Here is a 14,616-nt window from a genome sequence, read left to right as displayed (position 1 = left end):
AGCGAGGTTGAAGGTCTTTTTATTTTTCTTTTTAATACAGCTTACTCACTCCTAGAGACTGATGGAAAGATACCTAAATATTGCATTTGGAGGAGACCTATTTAAAGGAGCACCATTTCCTTTACGCTGAACTGCAATGATGATTCTAAAAAGTTTTCTCATTGTAGGAGCTTTTAGAGATTATAATAGTAGAGAGAAACCCCCATATTCAAAAATCCATTTTATTTCACCTGTAACAAACTCCGTAGGCTTCTTTGGCACTTAACTGTATATAGATAGATAGATAGATACACACACACACACACACACACACACACACACACACACACTTGCATATACCCATCCTCCCATAATCACATCTCATAAAATGAGTCCTAATTCTTTTTTAATGTGTATTTCCAGTTTTATTGAGAAATAATTGATATGTATCACTGTATAAGTCATACAAAGAAAATAAGGCATACAGCATGATGGTTTGATTTACATATATTGGGAAATAATTACCATGATAGCTTTAGCTAACATCCATCTTATGATATAGATAAAATGAAAAGAAAGAATAGAGGGAACATTTTTTTTTCTCCTTGTGATGAGAACTTTTAGGATTTACTCTCTTAACCACATTCCTGTATATCATACAGTGAGTGGTGTTAGCTGAAGTCCTCATGTTGTCCACTATATCCCTAGTACTTACTTATTATAACTGGAACTTTGTACCTTTTGATCACCTTCCTCCAGTTCTCCCTGCCTCTGTGCCCAGTCATAATTCTTTAATATCTAATTCCCAGTCTACATCCAGATTTTCCTAATTGTCCCAGACATGTCGTTTTATGGTTGGTATTGCAACAATAACTTAAAATTCAATTTTGATGGCTTTATATTATTGTTAGCGTTGATAAGAAAAGAAGTTAATCCTGATAAATAGAATTATATGCTAATTAGAGAAGGAGTTTAAAGCAACTACCAAGCCAAATAGGGATTGCAAAAATAGACTGGGTGTTTTTTTTAAGCTTTTTTGAAGAATTCCTACACCAATTGTACACATCAGTGAAACCTTTAAAGTATATAGACCTCTCTACCTGGTTAGTATCACAGCTGTGCATATTAGTTCCTTTTTCTTCCTTTAGATTGTGGGCATGAAAGAACAGATAAAGGGAAAAACATTAAGTTTCCTAAGAAATTAAAGAATTATTCTGAAATGTCTGGTAATTCATCTTGTTGCTCTTACTCCTACGAAAATAATGATCTGTTTTCACAGACCAGCAGTTGAGTTCTGTGGCTTTTTGGGGCAGTACAAAACATGGAGTTTGAGGAGGAAAATGGCTTATTTAGGAAGAGGGAGGAGCTGGGAAAGAGTAGAAATTCACTCGTTTGCCCTTTGTTTTCATTGACTATTATTATAATGAGAACCTCTTCTTTGTACAGTGTACAAGTCCCCGGAGTATGAGTCCCTTGGCTTTGAGCTTACTGTGGAGAGATTAGTTTCTATTGGCTACCCTCAGGAACTGCTCAGCTTTGCTTATGATTCTACATTCCCTACCAGGTAATTTTTAAAAGTTTTTTTGGATTAAAATCCTTCCTTCTATCCCCCAGATTAATAATTCCAAATGCATCTCTGACCATGCCCACCTTCAAAGAAAAGAACCAAAAAAGATTCTTTGGTTTGTTTCTAGTTGTGGTTTTTTTTTTTGGTTGATGTTTATTCTAAAATTACCATGGACTTTTCTTGTGCATCGTATCTTTTGTGTTCTTGAATTGAGCTTAGTTTATTGTTACTGAAGATCTATTTATGGGAAAGGGGAAAGATGATTAAAACTTATGGGCAGTCATCACAGATACTCCTACCTTTTGCTCTTGGAGAGCAGTTACATGCTTTACTATATAATACACTTCACTTGGTCATCAGGAGCCTTCTTGGCAGTTTGTGTTTTTGGATTTGATAGGGAAGATTTACGATTAAGAAAGATGGTGTTTGAGATCCTATCACGTATGTCCCACATATAGCATCTATTAGAGGGAAATATAAGCCAGCTCATTTGTACAAGCCAATTAAAAGACTCTTTTAGAATGGAACCACTGTATTAAGAGGAGCAGTTCAACCTTGTTTAAGCTCTTATTCCTTACAAAAAACACTTGTGATTATTTGGACAGAGTAAATATTTTTTAGTTGCTCTTTGTTTAGTTTATAAGAATTTATTTATTCACTTCAGCCAATGGGAATATATTGTTTTGGGGACATGGTTGTCATAAAGCTTGAATAAGATGACATTGGTTTATAATGATTAATAATACTACATAAGATTGTTGCCTCTGTTATTTTTGGATTACTGATGACATCTTCATTTTCACATAGGGGACTTGTTTTTGACACACTATATGGAAATCTTTTGAAAGTTGATGCCTATGGAAACCTTTTGGTCTGTGCACATGGATTTAACTTCATAAGAGGGTGAGTATAGAGGACCTTTAGCCTCTTTCTAGTGTTTTTATAGTGAAACAATATGAAAATCACCTTGTCTCCCTATATGTAATATACTTTCCTGTTCCCTCATCATTAAAGAACAATTCTTTGCATAAGGATACTTAACATTTATTTGTCAGGCAGTTAGGACCCAAACTGACTTATAAATATAGTTAGCATTGCATTTTGTGTAAATTAAGTGGTTTCTAAATATACAGCATCCAACAAAGCTAATCTTGAAACTTGCCCAAAAAGAACTGTAGTGGCTTTGACTTATTTGAAATTCTAAGATTTTTATTTTCTCCTTTTTAATACAGTTCTCAGGTAGCTGCTCAGAAGAGGTATGTATATAAAAGTGCTTTGAAAAATTTAAAACTACAACAGCGTAAATGACTAAGATTTTTAATAGCTAATATATTATTTTTTAATCTAATGAGTAGCTTCAGATATTTGGTCACATGATTAAAATTTTTGAAAGCATGGGTTAAAAATGAATAAGGGTGATAATATTTAAACAAGTAAGAGTAAGCTTTATTTTAATAACCAGTATATTTCCACTATTCGCACTAATTTGGACTTCCCACGCTAGTAAACAGCAGATAAAATTTGGTGTCTACTGTTCTGGCGAAGCATCCCAAAGTTTTCTTTAAAAACCACAATATTACAGTTTGTCACTCTCTGTCACTGTGGCTTGACAATTGCACATTTTCTCCACTATTATCCTACCTAATTTACTACTGACACTATAATAGGGACAGAGCAACTTTTTTTTTTTTTTTAAGATTTTATTTATTCATTTGACAGACAGAGATCACAAGTAGGCAGAGAAGCAGGCAGAGAGAGGAGGAAGCAGGCTCCCTGCTGAGCAGAGAGCCCGATATGGGGTTCCATCCCAGGACCCTGGGATCATGACCTGAGCTGAGCGCAGAGGCCTTAACCCACTGAGCCACCCAGGCGCCCCTGGACAGAGCAACTCGTAAAACTGTAACAGATTATGTGTCAGTCTCTCATAACTCTTCTATATGTTATTCTCAAAGTAGTAAAAACCACAGGGTCTGCATTGAAATTTTTAAAGAGACAATATCTTTTTTTTTTTTTTTTAAGATTTTATTTATTTATTTGAGAGAGGGAGAGAGAGCATGAGAAGAGAGAAGCAGATTCCCCAAGGAGCTAGGAGCCCGATGTGGGACTCGATGCCAGAACTCCAGGATCATGACCTGAGTGAAGGCAGTGGCTTAACCAACTGAGCCACCCAGGCATCCTGAGACAATATCTTTTTGGTAAATACTTTTAGTGACTGTATCAGAGTATCCTTTAAATCTGAGGTCACAGCAATGCCCTATTTGGAAGTGAAGCATCTGATACAGGACTTTCCAGCTTGAAGATTTCCAAGTATACATAATAATAAGAACAGTGTGAAGTAAACCCCCCACCTTGGCACATTAGCAGGCTAGTGATTATATCTGCCTTTCTTTCTTTCTTTCTTTCTTTCTTTCTTTCTTTCTTTCTTTCTTTTTTTTTAAAGATTTTATTTATTTATTTGACAGAGAGATCACAAGTAGGCAGAAAGGCAGAGAGAGTGGGGGAATCAGGCTCCCTGCTGAGCAGAGTCCAATGTGGGGCTCAATCCCAGGACTCTGAGACCATGACCTGAGTTGAAGGCAGAGCCTTAACCCACTGAGCCACCCAGGCACCCCTCTGCCTTTTTTTCACTATTCCTCTCATGAGGGGTTTGTTCAAGATTCACGAATATTAGGAGACAGGATTTAGAATGTGAAGCTATTGCAAATAATGCTAGCAAGCTAAGCTATTTTATATTTGGATATTGTACCATAATTCAAAATCCCAATGAAGATAAACCGAGGTTGTATTTATTAATGTCTGAAAGGGGTTTTTGTGTTGTGAAGAGGGGTAGAAGAAAAGGAAGAAAAGGAAGGGAAGTTCTATCAATTTGTATTGCAGTTAGATTTACTAACTCAGGATCCACAGACCTTCTTTCTTTCCTCAAATAAACCGATAAAGTTTCCAAATAGTTCCTTTGGAAGTACATTTAGTAGTGTTTCAAAAATAAGTCATTTGTGGGTAATGCAGAATCATTCAAACAACACGCACTGTACTGTCTTCAGAGTCAAAAGGAAAAGCCTGTGGAAAGGGAGAGGTTGAGGATGGACGGAGAAGGAAAGGGAGCCATGAAGCGTACTGGTAGATAAGGCTGGAAGGAAGCTTAGGGCTGCATGAGGCATAGCTTACCTGCCTTGCCAATGAGTTGGGACCTCTTTTTTGGACAAGGCAAAGGCCTTTCAAGTTTTAGAGTAGGTTAATACTGAGATCAAAACTTTACTCTGCAAATCATAGAAAGTTAGCAGTACTCTGTATTGTCACTATGTTCCTTCCATCTTCCTAGTCTAGCATTCCCTCCTTCTTCATTTTAAATATGTGCTAGCCTGATTTGACACTTAATTTAAACAAAATGCAATTGCTAGCTATATTTATAAGTCAGTTTGGGTTCTAATTGCCTAATAAATAACTGTTAACTATCCTTATGTAAAGGAATTACTTTAACAGTGGAGGGAATAGTAAAGGATATCCAGGGAGACAGTGTCATCTTACTAAACCTGACTGAGGAAAGCATATCATTACTATTCCCTTCCACCTTAATTTTCATTATAGAAAATATTAGAAGGCTAGAAAATGAGATATTCTACTAACTTATTCCTTATTGGGAACTCCTATTTCAGAAGGGTGACTAAGCCAGGGAGCTAATATGATTTTATATTTGTAACTAGAGTTTATGCCACTGGTAGTTAACAGACCCAAGTAGGAATTTACCCAGATTGATAGGAACTTTAAAGTTGATGACCTTTATGTAGATTAGTTATATATTCATTGTGAGAAATGTGCATTTTTAAAATATTTTATTTTTAATCACACTCTACACCCAACATGAGACTCGAACTCAAAACCCCAAGATTCAGAGTCGTACACACACTGAACCAGCCAGGCGCCCTGAGAATTGTGCCTTTTTAAATTTTAGTTTTTCTGTTTTTAGGTTTCTTTGTACTGTTTTTGTTTATTAATTCTATCCCCTTCCTCTTCTTAGAGTGTTTCATTTTACTCTCCAAGGTTTTTGGGCATCTCTAACAACTTTTTTCTGTTTTGCTCCTTAATGTTCTCCATGGGTCTATTCTGTCTCCACCCCCGCCCCCCACCACCACTGCACTGCAAGTGGCCTCATCTACTGTAACAGTCTTCATGACTTCATCTGTTACCTGTGTGTAGGTGACCCCAGTTCTCTCTGAAGTCTGAATCTCTGTTTTAAGTTCTTGACCTTTACTACACATTGCCTACAAAAATATGTTTACTTTGAACTTAATGTATTCAAAGTAGAATTCCTCTTGCAGCTACTTCTTACCCAGTTTTCATATTTCTCTTAAGGGTACCACCGCCCTCTCACCCTCTCAGAGGCACCTTCCTATGAGCATCATCATCTTTGACTCCGTGTCGCTCATCTGCCACAGCCAGTTGCCTGGTCTCGTTGATTTACCTTGGCAGTCTCTCTTGACTAATGCTTCCCTTTAAGCTTTAATGTGCTACCACTCTAGGACAGAACCCACCGCTCTCATCTGGACAATTGCAATAACCACTTAACTGATTTCTTTGTGTCAGTTAGCTTTTGGTGCATAGTAAATTATTTCAAAACTTAGTGTCTTAAAACAGTACCCATTTTATTTAGCTCAAAATTCTGAGAGTCATCTGGGCAGTTCTGGGGCTGCTCTGCTGCTCTGACACAGCCTCACTCACATGTGTGGCATTTGGCAGCCTGTGGCTGGTGGGCCTCATTTCTGTGTGTAGTGTTTTAGCTTCTAGCAGGTTATACCACTCATTCACTCAGTAGTCTCAGAGGTGCAAGGGTAGCAAGAGAAGGCAAACCCGAATATGCAGGTGTTTTCCAAGCCTCTGCTTGGATCCCTGTTGCTACTACTCAAGCCTGTATTTGAGGATGGAGAAATAGACCGAGCCTCTTAATCAGAGGAACTGCATTGGGAGACATTACAATGCATAGGAAGAATTTGTAGCCACTTTTGCAGTGTAATCACATTTCTTTCTACTTTTTATCCTAAAATCATTACTAGTTGAATATTTTTATAATTCGGCTCTGATAGTTTTTTCGCTCTGCTTAAAAACTGTCTGTGGCAAAAACCAAACATAGACCAAAAAAACCAAAAAAACCCCATAGCCTATCAGTGGCACTCTGTTGCTCCTGAATGAAAAATAACAATAGCATGATCTGCCTCAATTCATCTTTCTAGTTTTATTTTCCTCTGCTCCCCTCTTTCTTCTCCAGCTGGACTAGTTTTTGAATTGGTCTACCGAGCCTTTAAGGACCAGCTCCTGTTGCCACCTTTTTTATGAATCCTTCCTAGACTTTCCTCTCCTTATTCCCACATTTACTTTTTTCCTACCCCATTAGTTGAAATGATTACCTCTTCCTCCATTTTCTCATAGCTCTCTGCACCTTTCTTGTGGGAGTTGTGATTTTTTTTACCTGGTGATAACTGTGTATGTGACTCACCTCCCTTACCAGACTGAGAACTTAAAGAGCTGGAACCTGAGCTACTCATATATAATATTTAGAACCCTTCCTTGAATATAGCCACCGACATATTTGAATGAAGTTTTGAATGTTGCTTATTTCTCATAGCTATTAACAATGTTCATTTCTTGAATGTCAGTTAATTTAAAGTTTTTTTTCTTTCAGACCAGAAACTAGAGAGCAGTATCCAAACAAATTTATCCAACGAGATGACACTGAAAGATTTTACATTCTGAACACACTTTTCAATCTACCAGGTAGACTCATTCCCTGTGCCTGTGTATTACGGATGCTTTCCCTTCTTTTCGTGATCATTTGTCCTTGTCCAAGGGAAACAATGAGATCACTTCAAATTATCTCACTTATAGCTTATGAATATCTATTCTTCATTTTTCAGAGACCTACCTGTTGGCCTGCCTTGTAGATTTTTTTACTAATTGTCCTAGATATACCAGGTATGTATATGGTATAACTTTATTTTTCCGATTGATTTTTTTGAAATTAATGTACAGGGTTTTAGAGAACTGGCCATTGTAGGTCTTTTCTGCTTTTCTGAAGTGAATTTAGTGCTAGTGAGAGATGCCACATTGCCAGCCCGAGAGATGGGACAGCGGCAGCAGCTCCATGCAGGCTCTCAGCTCCCACACGGCCCCTCTCCTTGCCAGTGTGCTGCAGCCATGTTTGGAAGGGACCACTTCTGATTGGCTTCTCCTGGGAATGAAGACGGCCAGCAGAGGTGCTAATTGTGACAACTGAGTGGGAGGTTTGTGTGATGATTATCTGTCCAAGCAGAATTACACTGAAACCCCCAACTCATTTCACAGCAGCAGCCCAGGAGCCATTCAGGGGTGGTGATTTAGTTTTATTTCTAGGCCCAGTGAGATTTGATTGAGGAGTGAATATGGTGTATCCTCCCTGAAGTAAAATTTTGTTTAAGTCTGGAACAAGTTATCCTCTCCTATTTTAGGGAAATTGTATAACTACTGCTAAAAGTTCAGCCATGTGTGTCAGAGTTTGCTAACTTCTTATCCTGTCCAGGCCTTGTCTGCTTCAAGGCACTAAATCTGGTGGAGCACTAAGTCATAAAGTTAAATAGAAAATATGCCATACCTTTACCTAGAAACAACATCAGAAAAGTCAGGATGAAGAGAACCTAAATTACCGATTTTAAGTTTTAAACGTTTCTTTGATGGGAACCTGTTTCTTGAAAGTGATGAATGAAAGAACATGATATTTTTGGAACTGACCTTTTAGCTTCCACTTCAGTATATTATTCTATCACATTATATTTGTTCACAATTATTGTATTCCATTGAATACAATATACTATATGGTCAATATACTATATGGTCAAAATGGATTTTCTTTAGGGAGTAATTATTTTCCTAATTAGCCGCAGCCTTTATCCATGTGATAATGGAACCTTTGGGTCCCCGGGGCAGTGTTTGGTGTTCATCTTATTTACTCTCTTTTGGAATCCCTGTCATGTTCTTTTCATCTTTGTATAGCTGTGAAACAGGATTTAAAGATGGGGACCTCTTCATGTCTTACCGAAGTATGTTCCAGGATGTAAGAGATGCTGTTGACTGGGTTCATTATAAGGTACCTAGGAGCTACTGTTTCACCTGTTCACTCAATGGTGTGGGTTTTATGGTCTAATGTTACATTTTCAAGTGCAAATACAGCAGAATTTTTCCTCCATTAAAAAGAAAAAATTGGATTTGCCCCCTAGTGACTGCTCTCTAGAATATTTTTGTTCTTGTCTTCTAGTTTTTTTTTTTTTTTTAAAATGATTATTTATTTATTTATTTATTTGACAGAGAGAGAGATCACAAGTAGGCAGAGAGAGAGAGGAGGAAGCAGACTCCCTGCCAAGCAGAGCCCGATGCGGGACTCAATCCCAGGACCCTGGGATCATGACCTGAGCTAACGGCAGATGCTTTAACCCACTCAGCCACCCAGGCGCCCCAACTTAGAAGAGATTTTAGTGTTAAGATTATACTTAACCCTACTCTTTGAGGATGATTAAGGACTTTTTTTCCAGATACCTCCTGCTTGACTAGTAATACTAATATTACATTTACTATAAATTGTACTGAATAAAACAGGAAATTCCTTTAGATTTCTAGTTCAAAATAAAAAGAGTTTTAGATTTTAAACACATTTTGGGGCGCCTGGGTGACTCAGTGGGTTAAGCCGCTGCCTTCGGCTCAGGTCATGATCTCAGGGTCCTGGGATGGAGTCCCGCATCGGGTTCTCTGCTCCGCGGGGAGCCTGCTTCCTCCTCTCTCTCTCTCTCTGCCTGCCTCTCTGCCTACTTGTGATCTCTCTGTGTCAAATGAATAAATAAAATCTTTAAAAAAAAAAATAAAAAAAAATAAACACATTTTGGAGGCAGAGTCCAGCAAATCACATCTGCTGCTTTATCATGGCCCTGTCTAGTTTATCTACTTTTGCCTTTTGGTAAATACTTAAGAAATGCATTTGGTTGATAGTAGACATAATTTTTCTTATAAACTGTTAATAACTGAGTTTTTTTTCTTTCCTTCCCCTAGGGCTCTCTTAAGGAAAAGACAGTTGAAAATCTTGAGAAGTATGTAGTCAAAGATGTAAGTAATAAAGGGGAAAATAGATTTGCAAATCATGGAAATGAATAACAAGCCTATTATAATGAAATGGACAAGGGAAGATACTTCTTTGTCTGCATATAATATGCATCAAGTATAATCACGAGAAATTTTCAGCCAGAACATAGGTCCTAATACAGTTTTTCCTATTTGTTCATAGGCAAAAAGAGCTAGTATTTCATTTATCCTTTTAGCTCTAATGATAAGAGTAGCTAGAGTAGTTACTATGTGCTCATCACTGTACTAAGTGATTATATGCCATTTAATCTTCCATAGAACCCTGAGAGTAAGTATTGTTACCTCTGTTGTATAGTTAAAGAAACTGAGTAACAGAGGTTATATAACTTGCCCAAGTTCATACAGTTGGTAAGGGGTAAGGCCACAGGTCACACCTGAATGTGATCCAAATCAAAATCAGAGCACTAGATAACCTAAAAAATGTACATATATGTGACCATTATTTAAATTAAATCAGTAGGGAATAATGAGGAAAGCTTTAAGATTTCTTGGAAGATTTTAAAAATCTGTAGTTTGTACCAGTGTTAATTTCTTAGTTTTGATCATTGTGCTATGTTTATGTAAGATCTGAATATTAAGGGAAGCTTGATGAAGAATATACTGAATGTACTCTTTTCCTGACTTTTCTTTAAGTCTGGATTATTTTTGAAGATTTTGTTTGTTTGTGGTAGTGAGTGAGAGTTTGTGTCCACAAGCTGGTGGGAGAGCAGAGGAGATGGGAGAAGGAGAGGGAGCCCTGTCTGGGGCTCGATCCCACAACCCTGAGATCATGACCTGAGCCAAAACCAAAAGTCAGCCACATAACCTACTCAGCCACCCAAGCACTAATTATTTTATCTTATTTTTATTTTATAGTTTTAAAAATATTTATTTGTCAGAGAGAGAGCATAAGCAGAGGGAGTGGCACGCAGGTGGAGAAGCAGGCTCCCTGCTGAGCAAGGAGTCTGATGTGTGGGACTCAATCCCAGCACCCTGGGATCATGCCAACCAGGCTCAGGGAATTATTTTAAAATAAAAAGGAAACATACATAGCTCCAAGATGAGATACTTCTTCCTTTTCTCACAGAGTAACACAATGCAATATTTCTTCAAGGTACTTTGGTACAGATTTCTAAATTGTTTTCAGTCTGTACCTCCTATTTACCCTCTACTCCCACTTCCACTCTGTTGTTTCAAGAGAGAACATTGAGGGGTTCAGGAGAGTACATGCGATTGTGCATGCATTCTCTAACATGAATATTTAAAATCAGCTTTTCCTGACCCTTTACATACTTCATTCAGGTACTTTGAGATTACAAGGTAATTTAAACTCTTTGCTGAGGTAGACATGAGGAAGGTAGAGATGTTTTTGTTATTTTTAAAGAAATTTTTAAATTTTTTTTTGTTTTTTGATAATCTCTACACCCAGTGGGGGGCTCAGACTCACATCCCTGAGCGCAAGAGATGGGTGCTCCACTGACTGAGCCAGCCAGGTGCCCCAAGGTGTTTTTAATAAGCATATCATCTGTATAATTTTATAAATAAACCTATACATTATATATACCATGTATACTATATATATTAATACTTAATTCATGCATAGTGATAATGTGGTCTTTTAAGATTTTATTTATTTGACAGAGAGAGAGAGAGATCACAAGTAGGCAGAGAGGCAGGCAGAGAGAGGGGGAAGCAGGCTCCCCGCTAAGCGGAGAGCCCGATGTGGGGCTCGATCCCAGGACCCTGAGATCATGACCTGAGCCAAAGGCAGAGGCTTAATCCACTGAGTCACCCAGGTGCCCCTAATGTGATCTTTTAAATATAAAATTCTGAAACCAACCAACCCTTGAAGGGCATCCTCTGTTCTTATTCCAGTGGACAAAAGTCCAAGTGTAAATGAGTATGTATTTGTGTTTTAGTGTTTCACTCATAATCATATTACATTGCAGGGAAAACTGCCTTTGCTTCTGAGCCGAATGAAGGAAGTAGGGAAAGTGTTTCTTGCCACCAACAGTGACTATAAGTATACAGATGTAAGTGCTTAATATTCCTATTTGTCTTTACAGAAGAATTATTTTGGCCTAAAGAACTGTGAAGATACTGAGGACAGTAGTTTGTTAAGTGAGGGTAGTTTTTTGCCATTTCATTTTGAGAGCAGAGTGAAAAAATTTCTATAGTATAAGGGCTACATCAGAGTGGTTCTCCGATTTTTCTCAATGTTTCATTTGACTATTTTCCCTGATTACAGTTGGCTAACTTAAAGTTTTAATTTGGAGGTTATTTAAAACATTTGTGCTGATTAAAATGGCTTCTCTGTCTCCGTGGTACAGCATTTATATAAATTTGAGAAGTCACACATTTATTTATTGTACATATGTAAATGCCCTCCCTGCTGTTGGGAGCCAGACAGCAGTAGATGGTGCAAAGATGTTTTGACTCTTAGCCATCAAAATTTACTACTATATAACTTAAATTTTTTTTTTTTTACCATGATTAAAGCATGTAGAAAAGCTGCTTTAACTCCTTGCCCTCATCTTATTTTTGCTAAAACTGTCACAAGTTTATAGTACTAGCAGACAGCTCCATGCCGCCTGATTCACTTTATATAAAATCTTGATTTAGAAAAGTGATCTGGAGTAAGCAGTCTTACAAAGCCAACAAATCCAATGGCTCATTGGCTTGGTTAATCTAGGAACAATAGTTAGGCGGCCAAGGTATATTATTCCCATGAGTCAGCAGTTTTCTCAGTGCCTTTACCTCAGATACCATTCCAAATGTATGTTCCAGCCCTCCAGGAGAATATCGGGTAAGAGTATGTGGACGAAGTATACAAAAATACATCCCAGAAGAAGCCTACGTCTTACCGACAATGTCCGTTTTGTTTGATGAAGCAGTAATTTCTGGCTTCAGTTGTTACAGTTTCATAAACTTAGAGGAAACAAGAATGTGATGAGTCCTTTATTGAAAAAGACATGTCTCATGAAAAACTTGGGTTTGATTTTTTTTTTTTAAGGTGCTTTTTATCTTTTGCAAAAGTAGTATATGGACCTTACGTTGGATTTCTTTTTTCCAGAAAATTATGACTTACCTGTTTGATTTCCCACATGGCCCCAAGGTACTATATATAACTTAATAGATCATTGCTTATAGTACTAATACGTTTAGTCATCTTGGAATATTGAGAGTAAGGGAATTCAGAACTCATCTAGAAATCTTGATTAACGTTAGAAATAATGTAGGAGCTAGTATAGTATAACATTGCTAGAGTTTTGAAAACCAGGCAGACAGAAATAAGAGGGAGAGATATTTGTGTTCTTTAGTGGGATGGGAGCAGAATAACATTATGCAGCATTGTTAAGTTTGTGTGGCGAAGATAGGAATTTTCAGGTTGAGGAAGACATCTGATTAAAAGAAACAGAAAATATATATATTCTTGAAAGCTTCTGGATACTGGTCTTAGTTATTGCTGAGTTCTGTGCCAAGAGAACAGTTAGCTTTGATATTTAGCAGAGAAGTCTTTTTTCCTGCAGTAGGACTACACTTAGATTTAAGGAAAACTCATTGCAACTTAGTCACATGCTTGAGGGATTTTACTACTAGGCCTGAGTAAATATCAGTAAATCTGTTTTGAGATCGCCCAAAAGCACAGTATGCACTGCTCTTCAGTTGACCTTAAAAGTTTAATAGCATGGTTCTGTTTCAGGGTGGAAATAAGGTTAATGGGCATAACTTCTAGGTTAGTGCTGTGATAAGCCTGCAATATGAGCCATTATTCTGAGAACATAACCAGTAAAATTTGCTAGTAGTAGTTCCATGTTAGTTTGTATACTTCAGTTCTAATGCTGATCTGCCTCTTTCTTAATCTCTCTTGAGTATTAATTTGCATCTGTCCTTGTCCCCTTTGTGCCTCTGTTAGCCCATTTCAGAGTGTGAGCACTTTCCTTCATATGTTAAGTTGCTGTGAAAAAATTAGTAGATAAAATTTATGTTTTTACCTTGCTTGCTTCCAAAAGAATGTGGCTTATATTAGAACATGCTGTTTTTAACAGAAGAGTGGGATTTTCTGGGTATACTTAATATGTCTACACTCCTTACATCTGAGTGAGATTAAATACTAGTGCCTCAAGGTTAGGAGTGATGTTTTGGCTTCTGCTCTTTCTCATCTTCATCAGCCTGGGAGTTCCCATCGACCGTGGCAGTCCTACTTTGACCTGATCTTGGTAGATGCACGGAAGCCACTCTTTTTTGGAGAAGGCACAGTACTACGCCAGGTGGATACTGTAAGTCGAGGGGGTGATCTGTCTGCTAGCCCCTGTCCTTCGTATTTCTCCTTTCCCTACTCTTATTCTTCCTAAGGAAACAGGTATGTTTAACTGATTAGCCATATCTTTTTTTTTTTTTTTTAATTTAATCTAAGTTTTAAACATCTTAGTTGAGAGAGCCAAATAAATCCCAAAGAATATAATTCAAAAGTGCTGTTCATTTAGCTGCCTATCCAAATCACATTTTGGGTGGCAATTGTGACTGAACAATAAATTATTACAAAGTCCCGTCTTCTCTCCTCACAGAAGACTGGCAAGCTGAAAATTGGTACCTACACAGGCCCGTTACAGCATGGCATCGTCTACTCAGGAGGTGAGTCACAGATTTCCCTTTATTTAGTTTTAAGTCTTTGTTCAGACTCCTTTGTGGAAGCTTTGGTGTCCTCCTGGCATAGTGCGACCCATACTTTTTAGCATCCTTAAGATATTGTCTGCTGGAGGTAAATGCTTTGGTCCCCTACTCATGCAAAAGGAGTCAGGGAGAATGGGTTTGAGCAGCTGTTAGTATGACCTAAGGAGTTTCGTGGGGGTTTTTTTTTGGTTTTAAGATTTATTTGAGAAAGAAGAGTGTGTGTGCACGTGAGCAGGGGCCGAGGGAGCAGCAGACTCCCCCCT

General features: G+C 37.7%; 1 protein-coding gene across 6 annotated transcripts in view; it reads left to right on the top strand.

Moving 5' to 3' along the window:
* NT5C2 (5'-nucleotidase, cytosolic II) overlaps nucleotides 1–14,616 on the top strand; it is an 86,773-nt gene that overhangs the window by 68,039 nt on the left and 4,118 nt on the right. For 4 of the 6 annotated variants that reach the window (XM_032313649.1, XM_032313651.1, XM_032313652.1 and 1 more), the window contains 11 exons: nucleotides 1,426–1,543; nucleotides 2,354–2,449; nucleotides 2,779–2,802; nucleotides 7,221–7,312; nucleotides 7,453–7,510; nucleotides 8,564–8,657; nucleotides 9,611–9,664; nucleotides 11,629–11,712; nucleotides 12,753–12,794; nucleotides 13,852–13,959; nucleotides 14,248–14,314. In XM_032313649.1, coding sequence (XP_032169540.1) covers nucleotides 1,426–1,543; nucleotides 2,354–2,449; nucleotides 2,779–2,802; nucleotides 7,221–7,312; nucleotides 7,453–7,510; nucleotides 8,564–8,657; nucleotides 9,611–9,664; nucleotides 11,629–11,712; nucleotides 12,753–12,794; nucleotides 13,852–13,959; nucleotides 14,248–14,314 — 837 coding nt within the window. Of the gene's footprint in view, nucleotides 1–1,425; nucleotides 1,544–2,353; nucleotides 2,450–2,778; nucleotides 2,803–7,220; nucleotides 7,313–7,452; nucleotides 7,511–7,709; nucleotides 7,819–8,563; nucleotides 8,658–9,610; nucleotides 9,665–11,628; nucleotides 11,713–12,752; nucleotides 12,795–13,851; nucleotides 13,960–14,247; nucleotides 14,315–14,616 lie in introns of those variants that run through there. The other 2 variants (XM_032313650.1, XM_032313654.1) reach the window with 2 other exon arrangements.

The sequence above is a fragment of the Mustela erminea genome, chromosome 14 (assembly GCF_009829155.1).
Source record: "Mustela erminea isolate mMusErm1 chromosome 14, mMusErm1.Pri, whole genome shotgun sequence".
Taxonomy (NCBI): Eukaryota; Metazoa; Chordata; class Mammalia; order Carnivora; family Mustelidae; genus Mustela; species Mustela erminea.
The sequence above is the reverse complement of the archived record's forward strand: the minus strand, read 5'-3'. Positions and strand labels throughout refer to the sequence as shown.